Raw genomic sequence first — 14,897 nt, forward strand, 5'->3', positions numbered from 1 at the left:
ATTTTCTTTTTCTCTAACAATGTAAACAAAAATACAAATTTAAATCTAATAAAAAAACTTGTGACAGCTAGCCAGTTAAGAAAAAAAGATATTTTGTAATAATATTGATATTTGATTTAACATACAGAAACAAAAGAGGACAGCAAAGCACAAAAAGACAAGATGATTAATACCATGGAAGAACAGAAAACCAAAATAAATTAAAAGCGTTTATTCATTTTGTTTACGATATTGTTAGTGGAGTATATTATTGTATGAGTATATTGTATTTCAAAAAAAAAAAGGAATTCGGCTGTGGTCTGACAAAAGTCCAGGCAATCTGTGGATTGACCCAAAACAAATTGCAATAGTTTCAAAACTTGTTTTTTTCTGATTTTGCAGTTATTGGAGTATTTTATTTTAAAAATCTACTAAAATCGGTTTAGTGGAACATATATTTTAGAGGTCATTTAAGTCATAACGTAATTTTCTACAGTTTACACGCTTATTAGATGATCTTTAAGAAAGAAGATCAACTATTGATATTGTACAAAATCTGTATCATTTGTTATCCGTAACTTTTGAGTTACGGATAACCATTTTGTTATTCTACTTTCTTTCCTCAATTGGTGTTGTCAGCGTATCTAAAAAATTTGTAGGTATAACATTTTGTAAGTTAACTAATTTAAACCTTAAACAGTTTTAAATGAAACTTGACAAGTATTTTTTTTATTTGAATGGTCAGCTTTCTGTAATGGTTACATGCGTGAACAAATTTAAAAAACGCTAAAAAAATCAATCTGTAATCATACATTTCAGGTAATTTTAAGTATTGCGCACACATAGCATAAAAAATCCGTTTTTTAAATAGATTTTGTTCTTTATTTTTGTTACTGCACAATACACGCACGTACACGTTAAATGATAATAAGCTTTGAAATAATGTAAAGCTTGTACAATTTGACCCATTATTTCAAAAGTTTGATTAAGTTAAGTAAGCCATTCAAGCATGAATTTATTTTCATTTAATCAAGTAGCTGAATTGAACAAGATTAACCAATTATGATGTTTACAATTTTAATATCTCAAGATCTAAGATGCTTCTGGACCCAAGGCATTCTAACAGGATACTGAGCTCCGGAGATCATCGTATTTATCTGTGGCTAAGACAGGATCAGATACACGCTCCTCCATTGCACAATACTATTTGTCACAGCCAAAGACTGTTACTATCTTGGCAAGGCGAGCTCAATGTCCTGTTGTTAGATTGTCTTGCTAGAACTTCAAATAGAGTATTAATTCACATTTATTTGCAATATGTCGACATTAAATAAATATAAAAAAATGTTTTAAAATCCCTCGTTATCGGCAGAACCAGTGGTTTCGTTAAACACAGAATCACAGTTTGTAGTTGTGCAATGTTCAAATGAATTAACCAGCAATGTTTTGACTGATTTTTAAATACATTTTTTGACTGCTGTAACTAAATTTCATCAGTTTTTTAACTGTAACAATTTTTAACAATGTTTAAAACTTACTTTATCACGTTTTTATTACTGAAAGTTATTAATTTGTATATTGAATTTTGTCAATTGCTGAATTTCATATCAGTAACTAAATAACGGTTTTATATTTCTGTATTTAACAGAATTTCATTAATGTTTTCTTATTATTATCTACCGCTTTCCAATCAGCTTTTGACATTTTGTATATTACTACTCAATTGAGATATGGTATTCAATGTATTCAGTAAATAAAATACACGTATCTTTGCATATGGTTGCCTTGTTATTGTTTTAATGGTATGAAATAATAATTATATAATCTTTAATAATTGTTCATCAAATCAGTATTCATAATTTACGTAAAACCACGGTAATGCGGAGATACATTGTACAATATGTAAGTTATTTCTTGCAAGGTACGAGAATATTAGTGTATTTCAATCAAATTAATTGGCGTGTATTTCATGTTTATCATTTTGTGTGATCCATTCTGGTAGGTATTTACCTATTTTAGAATATGTATACATCGTAGTAATATTCCATCAAGTGTAGTAGTTTGTTGTATGCTTACACAGTACTATTGGAACCATTTCATCAATGTGTAATTTTTATTTCTATGGTTCGATACATTACTATACTGTCAATGTTGGTTATTATATATATATATATATATATTATATACGCATTTCATCATCTGTGATGCTTGTAAGTTTCTATTTGAGTTTCTGTACTGTCCATATTTTGTTATTCCTTGTTATGTTATTATGTTTTCCATAATTGTTGGGTGGTTTGCATGTAAAATGTCTTCTAGCGTAGTGTACACATACTATATACTCTAAACCAGTCGGTTTAGAATTCATTTTGTTCCGGTTACTTCGTTCTTGTATATAAATTTACGAAATAAATGGTATTATATTAGTTGTATCTTAGCATTAGAGTAAAGCTCGAAGTAATTGATATCATAAATTATTTCGAATACAAATGTAAAGGTTGATGTAAACACCAACCGTCAATTCTCATTATATATACAAGATCTACGGATTATTGTGGCAGCTCTCAACAACAAAAAACTAGACAATTAACAATAATAACATGACATTTTTAGTTAGTTGCCAGGTAAAAAAGAAACGACTTTTATTATTAGCAATCCAATTCGTCACAATCATGGTTCATTTTAAATTGTAATCAAACTCAAAGTCTCTGTCAGTATATAATGGTTACAAAAAATCAATTGTGCAGTGACAATTGTATCAGTCGTCGGTTTCCAGTAACATTGACAGTTACAACAAGCAAGATTTCAAACACTCACACACCCTCTATATCAGCATATCCAGCAGGCGCTTAAACATACAGTAGTAGTTGTAATTCATTAATTTAATCTTTTATTTATGATTCTCTTTCTCCATAGAAATTAAAATTACATCTAGGTCTATATATACATTTATGTAAGGGCAAAATTCGGTAAATCGCGCGTTATTTCTAGGATTTTTACTCGATGGTATATAAAGTTGGTTCATACGTTCCGTACTGATTTTAACCACCTAATGTAACCATGTTTACTGATTATTGTTCAGTTAGATAATTCTTTATTGACGATTAAAACGAATTGAGGTTCAATGATTTGCCCTAAATAGAGGTGTTTTCCAATCGTTGTATATACACTGCTTAATGGATGTCGATGCTGAAAAATACGCGCACACAATAATACGAAGATTCTTCGCATTTACCTATTTCCTTCTACAATAATTGTTTTCATAGCCGAAAATTGGTTAAACAGCTCAAGTAGGCCTACATCATAATGTACAAGACAAGCCGATTTTGTTTAAAAAAAACTCCTTTGATAGATTTAATATACGTTTATACAACGTATTGCTTAGTGATAAATGAAATATTTCAATCTCTCAGTCTCCCAGTATGAATATTTGGTATAACACAAGTAGGTAAATATATGAACTCTTAGGGATAAACTTTAGGTATATTTTTGATCGCCATTTGAAGCGCAAATTTCTTACTGTGAGTGTGGGTACTGTTAGAAAAATACACTTTATTTCTGACAGTAGCTCCTCAACGTTTGTATTAATTAATAATTACAAAAAAAATATAAACGTCGTAGTGGTGTATCGTTACATGTACTTTACTATTTCAGTCGACTATGAAAGTGACAGTTCCAACAAATTATGTTTTATTGTGTTTAACGGTATATTATTTCAGGGAAGAGTTAATTTAACTCTTCCCTGATTATTTATAAAACATAAAAAGAAATTTTGTGTTACTGACAGTTGCTTCTCAACGTTTGTATTAATTAATGATTACAACAAATATAAACGTCGTAGTGGTGTATCGTTACATGTACTTTACTATTTTAATCGAATATGACAGTGACAGTTTCAAAAAATTATGTTTACTGTGTTTAGAGTGATATATATAGAGAGAGAGATCCCGCCTCGTGAACAAAAATACTGAAAGATGAGGGCGTATCAATTTGATCTCTGGTGCGCGTGCGTACAACCGATGACTAGTGCTGTTCCGCCGTACCACGCCGAGAATGTTAAAGAGTCGCTATCCAATCGAGTTTGAACAATACCATGAAAGCCCGAGTGGTCTAATGGTTAGGACATCTGCATATCAAGCAGGCGGTCCGAGTTGGAGTCTCATTCTCACAGATTTCCTCATCTTTATCGTTTCAAATTTCAGTATATCACCGGGCGGTTTAGAATTAATGTTCTGTGCCTGATTTGTTTATATATATATACAGTATATATATATATATATATATATATATATATATATATATATATATACACGTATATATATATATATATATAAATCATACTGTAAATTATAGAAACAGTGCTCATATTCGGAACATGATCTCATAATCGCGTCGAGCATAGCTCATTGGCGAAAGTTCCGTATTTTTTTAGTTGTATGAAAAAATGTCTCTGGCGGGATTCGAACCTGCAACCTCTCGCTTACAGGGCGAGTATCATACCACTAGACCACAGAGCCATGTATGGTATTATCACAGATTTTCACCCACCAGATACATTCTCTCATACAACAAACGCCCTCACAATCAGTGGAGGCTTAACAAGTCAGAATAAATTCCAACTTTATTTCGCAACGGTTTTTTAAATAATATTGTGTATATGTAAATCAATGATGTTGCGTAGCACTGTGTAAATTATATATAAATCATACTGTAAATTATAGAAACAGTGCTCATATTCGGAACATGATCTCATAATCGCGTCGAGCATAGCTCATTGGCGAAAGTTCCGTATTTTTTTAGTTGTATGAAAAAATGTCTCTGGCCGAATTCGAACCTGCAACCTCTCGCTTACAGGGCGAGTATCATACCACTAGACTACAGAGCCATGTATGGTATTATCACAGATTTTTACCCACCAGATACATTCTCTCATACAACAAACGCCCTCACAATCAGTGGAGGCTTAACAAGTCAGAATAAATTCCAACTTTAATTCGCAACGGTTTTTTAAATAATATTGTGTATATGTAAATCAATGATGTTGCGTAGCACTGTGTAAATTATATATAAATCATACTAACAGTGCTCATATTCGGAACATGATCTCATAATCGCGTCGAGCATAGCTCATTGGCGAAAGTTCCGTATTTTTTTAGTTGTATGAAAAAATGTCTCTGGCGGGATTCGAACCTGCAACCTCTCGCTTACAGGGCGAGTATCATACCACTAGACCACAGAGCCATGTATGGTATTATCACAGATTTTCACCCACCAGATACATTCTCTCATACAACAAACGCCCTCACAATCAGTGGAGGCTTAACAAGTCAGAATAAATTCCAACTTTAATTCGCAACGGTTTTTTACATAATATTGTGTATATGTAAATCAATGATGTTGCGTAGCACTGTGTAAATTATATATAAATCATACTGTAAATTATAGAAACAGTGCTCATATTCGAAACAATTGTTAGCTTGAGGTTGTTCTCCTGGAAAACCTTACAAATATCTTTCTTGATTAGCTCAATCGTTTTGGCTGATTCGCGAAACGCGGCTAGGCCATCGTCGCGGTATAGACCAATTTGGTTGCCATATTTGTTAGACAGTTGCGACAAAAGATATGTACCTACGATTTCACAGGTTTCAGCACCATCAAAGCTTCCCATTGTGACGTCAAACACAGGTTGGTTTTCAGTTCCTTTTTTGCACCATGTAGCGTTATCATGGAAAAGGAGTGACTTTTTCATTTCATTTCATTTATTCCACATTTATTTAGTCATCAATTACAGTACATCATAATTACAGTACAACTGAGAACAGGGATCCTGCATAAAAAAGCTATAGCTTCGTTTTTTTGTAGGACCCTTTTACATAAGAACAAGTATATAGAACTTAAATAAACAAAGGTGTTGTTAATCAGCATATAGTGATAAAAAGTATTTTTTAACCTGTTTTTTTATACATTTATTTTGTTTCTTTAAGATAACCGGTTTATTACCACCATTACAAGTGAATTCTTTCCACAATTTTGGTCCATATATGTGTATAAACTGTTGACTGCAAGTTAGTCTTGTGAAGGGAATTTCGAATTCAGTTTCTGTTCTGAGGTTATGAGTAGGCCTAATACTGTCACAGTAATTAAAAATATTTAAAATGGGATGTGGTAATTCATTGAATTTTACGTTTGCCATAAATCCTATGACGTTTACTTTGTAAATATCATAAACGTTTAATATTTTTAGTTTCTTAAACAGTGGCTCTGAGGCTTGTCTGGATTTAGAGAAGGTAATGCATTTTACAGCTCTCTTTTGGAGTTTTAGTATTACTTCTAACGTGCTCTTGTATGTATTTCCCCATATTAAGTTACCATACTGAAGGTGAGGTAATACTAAGGTGTTATAAAGACTAATACGGACTTTATGAGGAAAGAATTTTCTTACTTTTAAAAGTATACCAATTGCCCTAGACATTTTTTTCCTAATAAGCTGTATGTGATGTTTCCAGGTAAGATTTTTGTTTAACATTACACCTAGAAATGTCACATTTTCTTTTCTATGTAATAACACATTATTCATTTTTATTTTAAACTGGTTTTTGTCAAAGTTCTTTTGGCTAGTTCTAAAAACAACGTAATTAGTTTTGCTGACATTCAGTAACAGCTTATTTGCTTTAAGCCATACGTTTATTTTTTCTAGTTCAATATTCATAGTATGGTTTAACATTGTAGGGTCATCTCCCCTTGTTATACAAGTTGTGTCGTCAGCAAAACTAATTATATCTATTTTACTACTTGCTCGACTTATATCATTGATGTAAATTAAAAACAAAAGTGGTCCTAAAACAGAACCCTGTGGCACCCCTATATTGGTGTCTTTTAAACATGATGATCTACCGTTGGCATAAACATATTGTTTGCGGCCACTTAAATAGTTTCTAAACCACATTAAAACGATGCCTCTTATACCATAATGCGCCAATTTGCTCAACAGAATACTGTGATCGATAATGTCAAACGCTTTTGACAAATCCATAAAGGTAGTAAGTGCTTATTCCTTTTTTTCAAATGCATTTAATATTTTATGGACCAAGTCGATCATAGCATGAGAAGTTGAGTGTTTGTTTCTAAATCCATATTGATTGTTGCTTAACACTTTACATTTTGTAAGATAATTGTATAATTGATTATGGATAATCTTTTCAAAAACTTTCGAAAAAATGGGCAACAGCGATATGGGACGATAGTTTGAGGCCAAATGGCGGTCTCCTTTTTTATGTATGGGAACTACTTTGGAAATTTTCAACTTCCCTGGTATTAGTCCAGTTTGAAGTGATAAATTAAAAATATATGTCAGCGGCTTTAAAATATTGTATTTTACTTCCTTTACAACTTTAGCTGAAATTTCATCAAATCCGGGGGCTTTGTTTGAATCGAGAGATTCAATAACTTTTAGTACCTCCTCCTCATCAACATAGCAAAAAAACATTGAGTTGCGTTGTTTGTTTGTGAGGTATTCCGAATATTTTGTCGTAGTAGACTCAATATTGTCTCGAACCTTACAACCTACATTAATAAAATAATCATTAATATGATTTACAACATTTTCGCAACCATGTATAGTTTCATTGCTATGTGTAAAAGAAGATGGAACTTTAGTTTTTCCTTTATTCGGATCAATTACATCATTTATAACATTCCATGTTTTTTTAATATTACCATTTGTTTGATTGAAAAGATTTTCATAATACATCTTTTTGGCGATTTTGCACGTGCGTGCAAAAGCTTTTTTAAATTCTTTATACGTATTTTTGTTTTTTACAGTAGGGTGTTTTATGACCCTTTTATACAGTACATGCTTTCTTTTACTTGACCTTAGTAACCCAAAACTCATCCAGGGCTGCTTGAATTTGTCATACTGTTTTGATGACTTTACAGTTTTTTTAAGGTGTTTGTTATATAGAAACTTAAAATTATCCAGAAAATCATTATAAGCGATTTCTGGATCAGTCGCTTCATATACTCCAAGCCACTCTGCACTTAATAAATCACTATTTAGTTTCATAATATTTCTATTGTTAACTATAGGCCTATACGTGTCACATGAGACTGAGGTGCCTTTATTCATGTGCGTGTTTACGTGGGAATACGAAGCAGAGTGAGTTATTTGATATACTGGTAAATGGTCGGAAATGTCCGAGATTAGTATACCAGATAGAACTTTTTCGGAAATTGTATTTGAAAATATGTTGTCAATTAGTGTTACTGACTGATCTTGTATTCTAGTTGGTCTAGATATAGATGGATAAAACGAGTGAGACATCATTATCTATATATAAATTTACGTAAGGGCAAAATTCGGTAAATCACGCCTTACTTCTAGAATTTTTACTCGATGGTATATAAAGTTGGTTCGTACTTTTGGTACTGATTTTAACCACCTGATGTAACCCTGTTTACTAATTAAATTAAGTTAGATAATTAGTTATTGACGATTAAAACGAATTTAGGTTCAACGATTTGCCCCAAATAGGGGTGTTTTCCGATCGTGGTATACACTGTCTAATGGATGTCCATCTTGAAAAATACCCGCCACAAAAATGCGAGGAGGCTTCGCATTTTCCTATCTCCTCCTACGATAATTGTTTTTAATAGCTGAAAACCGGTTGAACAGTTCGAGTACAGCATCATAATGTTGAAGACAGGCCGATTTTCTTTAAAAAATACTATTTTGATACATTTAATATACGTTTTTACAAATGTATTGATTTGTGATGAATGGAAGATTCCAAATTATTTGGTTTAACCATACAGGTATAGATTTAGATTTATGGGCCCCCTTGGAGAATAAACATAAATAGTATTGCAATGCTGTACAATACTGTTAAGGTATTAACCACTTTTGATCGCAATTTGAATCGCAAATTTCTTACTGTGAGTGTTGGTACTGTTAGATGTAATATAAAAATATATACAAATAAACTTTATTACTGTGAGTGTGGGTAGGCCCTACTGTTAGATTATAAACATATAATATACAAATAAACATTCCAAATTATTTGGTTTAACCATGAGGTATAGATTTAGATTTAGATTTATGGGCCCCCTTGGAGAATAAACATGAATAGTATTGCAATGCTGTACAATACTGTTAAGGTATTAACCACTTTTGATCGCAATTTGAATCGCAAATTTCTTACTGTGAGTGTTGGTACTGTTAGATGTAATATAAAAATATATAAAAATAAACTTTATTACTGTGAGTGTGGGTAGGCCCTACTGTTAGATTATAAACATATAATATACAAATAAATAAACGTTAATACTGACAGTTGCTTCTCAACGTTTGTATTAATTAATAATTTAAAAATATATAAACGTCGTAGTGGTGTATTGTTACATGTACTTTACTATTTCAATCGACTATGACAGTGAGAGTTTTAACAAAGTACCGTATTAAATCGTAAATGTTTTACTGTATTTAGTGGTATATTATTTATAGGCCTATAAAACATTAAAAACAATATTTCGTTACTGAGTGGATAAGAATATATTTTAAAATGTTTCCTCTTTGTACCTATCTTCTTCCCCCATCCCTCAACCCTTAATGTTACATACAAAACACAAATTGGGTTTGTTTAAATGAGTCCAAATAAAAAAATTTGACTCATTTTGTTTCTCTCTCGGAAGTAATTCCCAGGGTGCTAATTTTGGTTGACTACATAAATCATTGTGTATATTTATTCGTTTCTGTAAACGACAATGTGTTATAGTCCTGCGGTACGTACATTTGAAATCTCCATTTTTTTCTCGCTGGAAATACTGTGTATTCGAGAACCATCTGTGGGCACGACCTAGATGGTACGCGAGCGAAGCGAGCGTGCCATCTAGTTTCAATAAAATCATTTACATCACTGCATGTTACATGTTTAAGCAGATTGATATTAAAATCTCTCATGATATAACATGGTTTACCTTCTTTGTCTATAGCAGTGAGGACATCTTCAAGTGAATCATTAAAAACATCTATTTTCATGTCTGGTGGTCTGTAGACAGTACCAACAATTGCATTTTTACACTTTTTTTCAATTATCTCAATAAACAGACATTCACAGAAATTAATTTTCAAATCGGTTCTTGTTTTGACCTCTATAGTATTTGAAATAAACAAGCCAACACCACCTCCTTTTCGATTTTCCCTGTCTAGAGCATGGAAATCGTAGTTTGGTAAGTATGGTCTAGGTGATGTTTCTTTAAGCCATGTTTCTGATAAGCCAATTACAGTGAATGGGTGTTTAATGCCGTTTAAACAAGTAATTAATTCATCTAAGTGTTTGTTAATACTTCTGATATTATAGTGTAAAAATGAGTAGCTGATATTATTTATTTTATTAACCGAGTCATTTAACTGGTCTGTGCTCATATACGAGCATGTCTCTATCGTACATATTTTATTGCTAAGACTATGATCAGTTAGTTCATCTTGTTCGTCAAAGTTGTTACATAGAGTAATAGGATTGAATAATATATCAGTTTGATTTGATAGATTGTCATTGTTTATACTTGTTGCGCTTTCAGGGTTTGCTTGAGTAGACTTTTCCATGTTACTTTGGTTATTTCGGTTTTAACTTCTGTCTCTTGTACGATGTACTCGGGCGTTGTAACTTGAGGGTTAACTGGACTTTGCATCGAATGTTGCTAGCAAGTAGACTTGTTCCATTTTGAGATAGGTGATATCCGTCTTGGATAATAATATTTGTTTCTTCATCGGAGATTGCTTCAAACTCGGAGGCGAATTCAAAGGCTTTTTTAAGTAGGTCACTGGTTATTTATGCTAACAAGAAAATAGTCAATTATTTGGATGTAACGTTCGACCTAAGGACAGGGATCTTCCGACCTTTCACTAAGCCTAATAACAAACCAACCTACGTGCACCATGACAGCAACCATCTTCCATCTATTATCCGAAACATCCCACTTGCTATAAATAGACGCCTTTCTGACATCTCATCAGACAAAGATACATTTCATGCATCTGCACCCCTATACCAGGAAGTCCTCAAAGAAAGTGGATACAATCATCAACTTGAGTTCAATGCTGAACAGCAGAAGCCCAAAAAATCACGTACCAGAAACATAATTTGGTTTAACCCACCATTCGGCAAAAACGTAGCAACCAACATCGGCCACAAGTTTTTAGCTATAGTAGAAGATTGTTTTCCTGCCGGCAACAAGCTCAGAAAAATTCAAAAAAAAACATTTCGCCAATGAGCTATGCTCGACGCGATTATGAGATCATGTTCCGAATATGAGCACTGTTTCTATAATTTACAGTATGATTTATATATAATTTACACAGTGCTACGCAACATCATTGATTTACATATACACAATATTATTTAAAAAACCGTTGCGAATTAAAGTTGGAATTTATTCACATAATAGTTCATTCCGTAATGTTAAATACAAAAACAGCACAACACTTAGCCAGTATATCTGGAAGCTAAAAGATGATAACATACAGTATAACATTATATGGCGAATAATAAAGAAGTGTAAACCATATTCCAATGTTAACAAACGGTGTAATCTATGCTTAAAAGAGAAGTATTATATCATATGCAAGCCTGAAATCTGCTCACTTAACCATAGGAACGAATAGTCAGTGCATGTAGACATAGGAGAAAGTTTCTATTAAGGTATCAGTAATTTAGATAATAGGAATTTGGTTAACAATAGACTGTCCAGGAAATAGAGATGTGTTGTACTTGCTAATTAACATACTATTGTAAACAGTTTGCCTTATAACTTCATTATAGCTTTTTGTATTCACTTGTGACTATCATTCAGAGCCAAGCACCTGAAGATTGAGTTCATACTCATGAAACAGCCTGTAGTGCAATAAAATGTTCAGTTGGTAATTTACTAGCGTCATTTATATATATATATATATATATATATATATATATATATATATATATATATATCAATAATGTTGCGTAGCACTGTGTAAATTATATATATAAATCATACTGTAAATTATAGAAACAGTGCTCATATTCGGAACATGATCTCATAATCGCGTCGAGCATAGCTCATTGGCGAAAGTTCCGTATTTTTTAGTTGTATGAAAAAATGTCTCTGGCTGGATTCGAACCTGCAACCTCTCGTTTACAGGGCGAGTATCATACCACTAGACCACAGAGCCATGTATGGTATTATCAAAGATTTTCACCCACCAGATACATTCTCTCATACAACTAAAAAATACGGAAGTTTCGGCAATGAGCTATGCTCGATGCGATTATGAGATCATGTTCCGAATATGAGCACTGTTTCTATAATTTACAGTATTATTTATATATAATTTACACAGTGCTACGCAACATTATTGATTTACATATACACAATATTATTTAAAAAACCGTTGCGAATTAAAGTTGGAATTTATTCTGACTTGTCAAGCCTCCACTGATTGTGAGGGCGTTTGTTGTATGAGAGAATGTATCTGGTGGATGAAAATCTTTGATAATACCATACATGGCTCTGTGGTCTAGTGGTATGATACTCGCCCTGTAAGCGAGAGGTTGCAGGTTCGAATCCAGCCAGAGACATTTTTTCATACAACTAAAAAATACGGAACTTTCGCCAATGAGCTATGCTCGACGCGATTATGAGATCATGTTCCGAATATGAGCACTGTTTCTATAATTTACAGTATGATTTATATATAATTTACACAGTGCTACGCAACATCATTGATTTACATATACACAATATTATTTAAAAAACCGTTGCGAATTAAAGTTGGAATTTATTCTGACTTGTCAATCCTCCACTGATTGTGAGGGCGTTTGTTGTATGAGAGAATGTATCTGGTGAAAATCTTTGATAATACCATACATGGCTCTGTGGTCTAGTGGTATGATACTCGCCTTGTAAGCGAGAGGTTGCAGGTTCGAATCCAGCCAGAGACATTTTTTCATACAACTAAAAAATACGGAACTTTCGCCAATGAGCTATGCTCGACGCGATTATGAGATCATGTTCCGAATATGAGCACTGTTTCTATAATTTACAGTATTATATATATATATATATATATATATATATATATATATAATAATAATAATAATAATATTTATTTGGAACAACACTTTTTTAACAGTGGCACACATGCGTAGATGGTGCGTCCATACCAATTACAAAATTCAATACAAAAACAATGAAAAATAAAAACTGAAATGAAAATAAAACATATTTGAGATAGACATAAAATTTGACTCGACGCTATTACAAAACTTATTTACAAACTAAAACTACACTAATATACAACTACTAATTTTGCAACAGCAATGGAAAAGAAAACGCTTTTTTTTTTAAAATAAAACAGTTCAAATTTCTAATACAATTGCATTTCTTAATTTCCAAGCACGGCTTGTGTACATTTTACAATAACTGTCAAATACAGCATAAATGTCGTGAGAGTTATTTTTATGGAATAACGTGCTTCCTAGGACATATTGAACCTTAATAGATAGGTCACCAGAAATAAAATTTACCCAAGTATCTACACAATTTATTGCAATAAGTTTATGTTGAAGTGTTTGTAATTCTTCCATTCTAATACAATGTAACTTATTACAAATAAACAGGAAATGTTTAACATCTTCTTCACCTGACCCACAAACCTTACACTTGTCATTTAGATTATCAATGTTCCACTTATTTGTAATTTTTCCAAACATAACAGGCATAGAAATAAATTCAGGCATAGAAATAAATTCCAAACCGCCCGGTGATACACTGAAAATTATTTAATTAATTTTTTGAAACGATAAAGATGAGGAAATCTGTGAGAATGAGAAAAAGTCGCCCCAATGAAAATTAATTAATTAATTAAATTTCAGTATATCACCGGGCGGTTTAGAATTAATGTTCTTTACCTGATTTGTTTATATATATAAAAGTATCTCTTCGGAGATCCCGCCTCATGAATAAAAATACTGTAAGATGAGGGCGTATCAATTTGATCTCTGGTGCGCGTGCGTACAACTGAGGACTAGTGCTGTTCCGCCGTACCACGCCGAGAATGTTAAAGAGTCGCTATCCAATTGAGTTCGAACAATACCCTGAAAGCCCCAGTGGTCTAATGGTTAGGACATCTGCATATCAAGCAGGCGGTCCGAGTTCGTGTCTCGGTTGGGGCGACTTTTTCTCATTCTCACAGATTTCCTCATTTTTTACGTTTCAAATTAATTAATTAAATTTCAGTATATTGTAATATAATGTTGCGTTGTTGAGGTACTAATGAAAGACTCTAACTCGCTTGACTGTCGTAACACATATATTGTTTATTCAGTATAATACTTCAGTACAATATACAACTATAAGTATAGATAAGGAACGGAGGGTCAATGATTGATGCTGTCGGTGAGGTGTGAAGTGTGTAGGTCTGCTTCTGGAGAAGTGGCTGTGAGGTGTAGATGTTCTTCTGAAGAAGTGGCTGTGAGGTGTGTGCTCCGTGAAGTGGCTGTAAGGTGTGTGCTCCGTGAAGTGGCTGTAAGGTGTGTCTGGGCTCTTCTGAAACTTGGGAGTATATTGGCCCTCGGTTCATTTACATATGTCACTACGTAATCTTAGAGGTTACTGATTGGTCCTAAGTTGGTCCAGGGGTGTTTAAGTGGGAATGATTGATCTTATCTGGGGAGGTTACAATGATGAATTGGCCCTGTCGAATCTCTGCTAAAAACTGTCAATATCTAATTGTTTTACGATGGGAACAGTCCCAAAGTTATTCTTTAGGGATTCTATTATAAACTAAATGGTCATTAAAACATCTGGACAAACTCTCCTCTGGACTTTCTGGGTCAAGTTTGTGAACCTATTTGAATTCTGATACAAAGGTCAATTTCTTAAATATA

General features: G+C 32.7%; 1 protein-coding gene and 3 non-coding genes across 4 annotated transcripts in view; 2 read left to right on the top strand and 2 right to left on the bottom strand.

Annotated features, from left to right (window-relative positions):
- Window positions 1-472, top strand: part of LOC140044457 (uncharacterized) — a 28,051-nt gene extending 27,579 nt beyond the window's left edge. Inside the window, exon 5 of the mRNA XM_072088979.1 lies at window positions 128-472. Within this exon, the coding sequence (XP_071945080.1) occupies window positions 128-170 (43 nt within the window). The 3' untranslated portion in view covers window positions 171-472. The remainder of the gene's footprint in view (window positions 1-127) is intronic.
- A 3,949-nt stretch (window positions 473-4,421) lies between these two features.
- Window positions 4,422-4,493, bottom strand: Trnat-ugu (transfer RNA threonine (anticodon UGU)). Its single transcript has one exon. It is a non-coding gene; the product is annotated as a tRNA-Thr (tRNA).
- Window positions 4,494-5,145: 652 nt separating this feature from the next.
- Trnat-ugu (transfer RNA threonine (anticodon UGU)) lies at window positions 5,146-5,217 on the bottom strand. Its single transcript has one exon. It is a non-coding gene; the product is annotated as a tRNA-Thr (tRNA).
- A 7,661-nt stretch (window positions 5,218-12,878) lies between these two features.
- On the top strand, window positions 12,879-12,950 carry Trnat-ugu (transfer RNA threonine (anticodon UGU)). The gene has a single exon. It is a non-coding gene; the product is annotated as a tRNA-Thr (tRNA).
- Window positions 12,951-14,897: the final 1,947 nt, after the last annotated feature.

Source organism: Antedon mediterranea, chromosome 1 (assembly GCF_964355755.1).
Source record: "Antedon mediterranea chromosome 1, ecAntMedi1.1, whole genome shotgun sequence".
NCBI lineage: Eukaryota > Metazoa > Echinodermata > Crinoidea > Comatulida > Antedonidae > Antedon > Antedon mediterranea.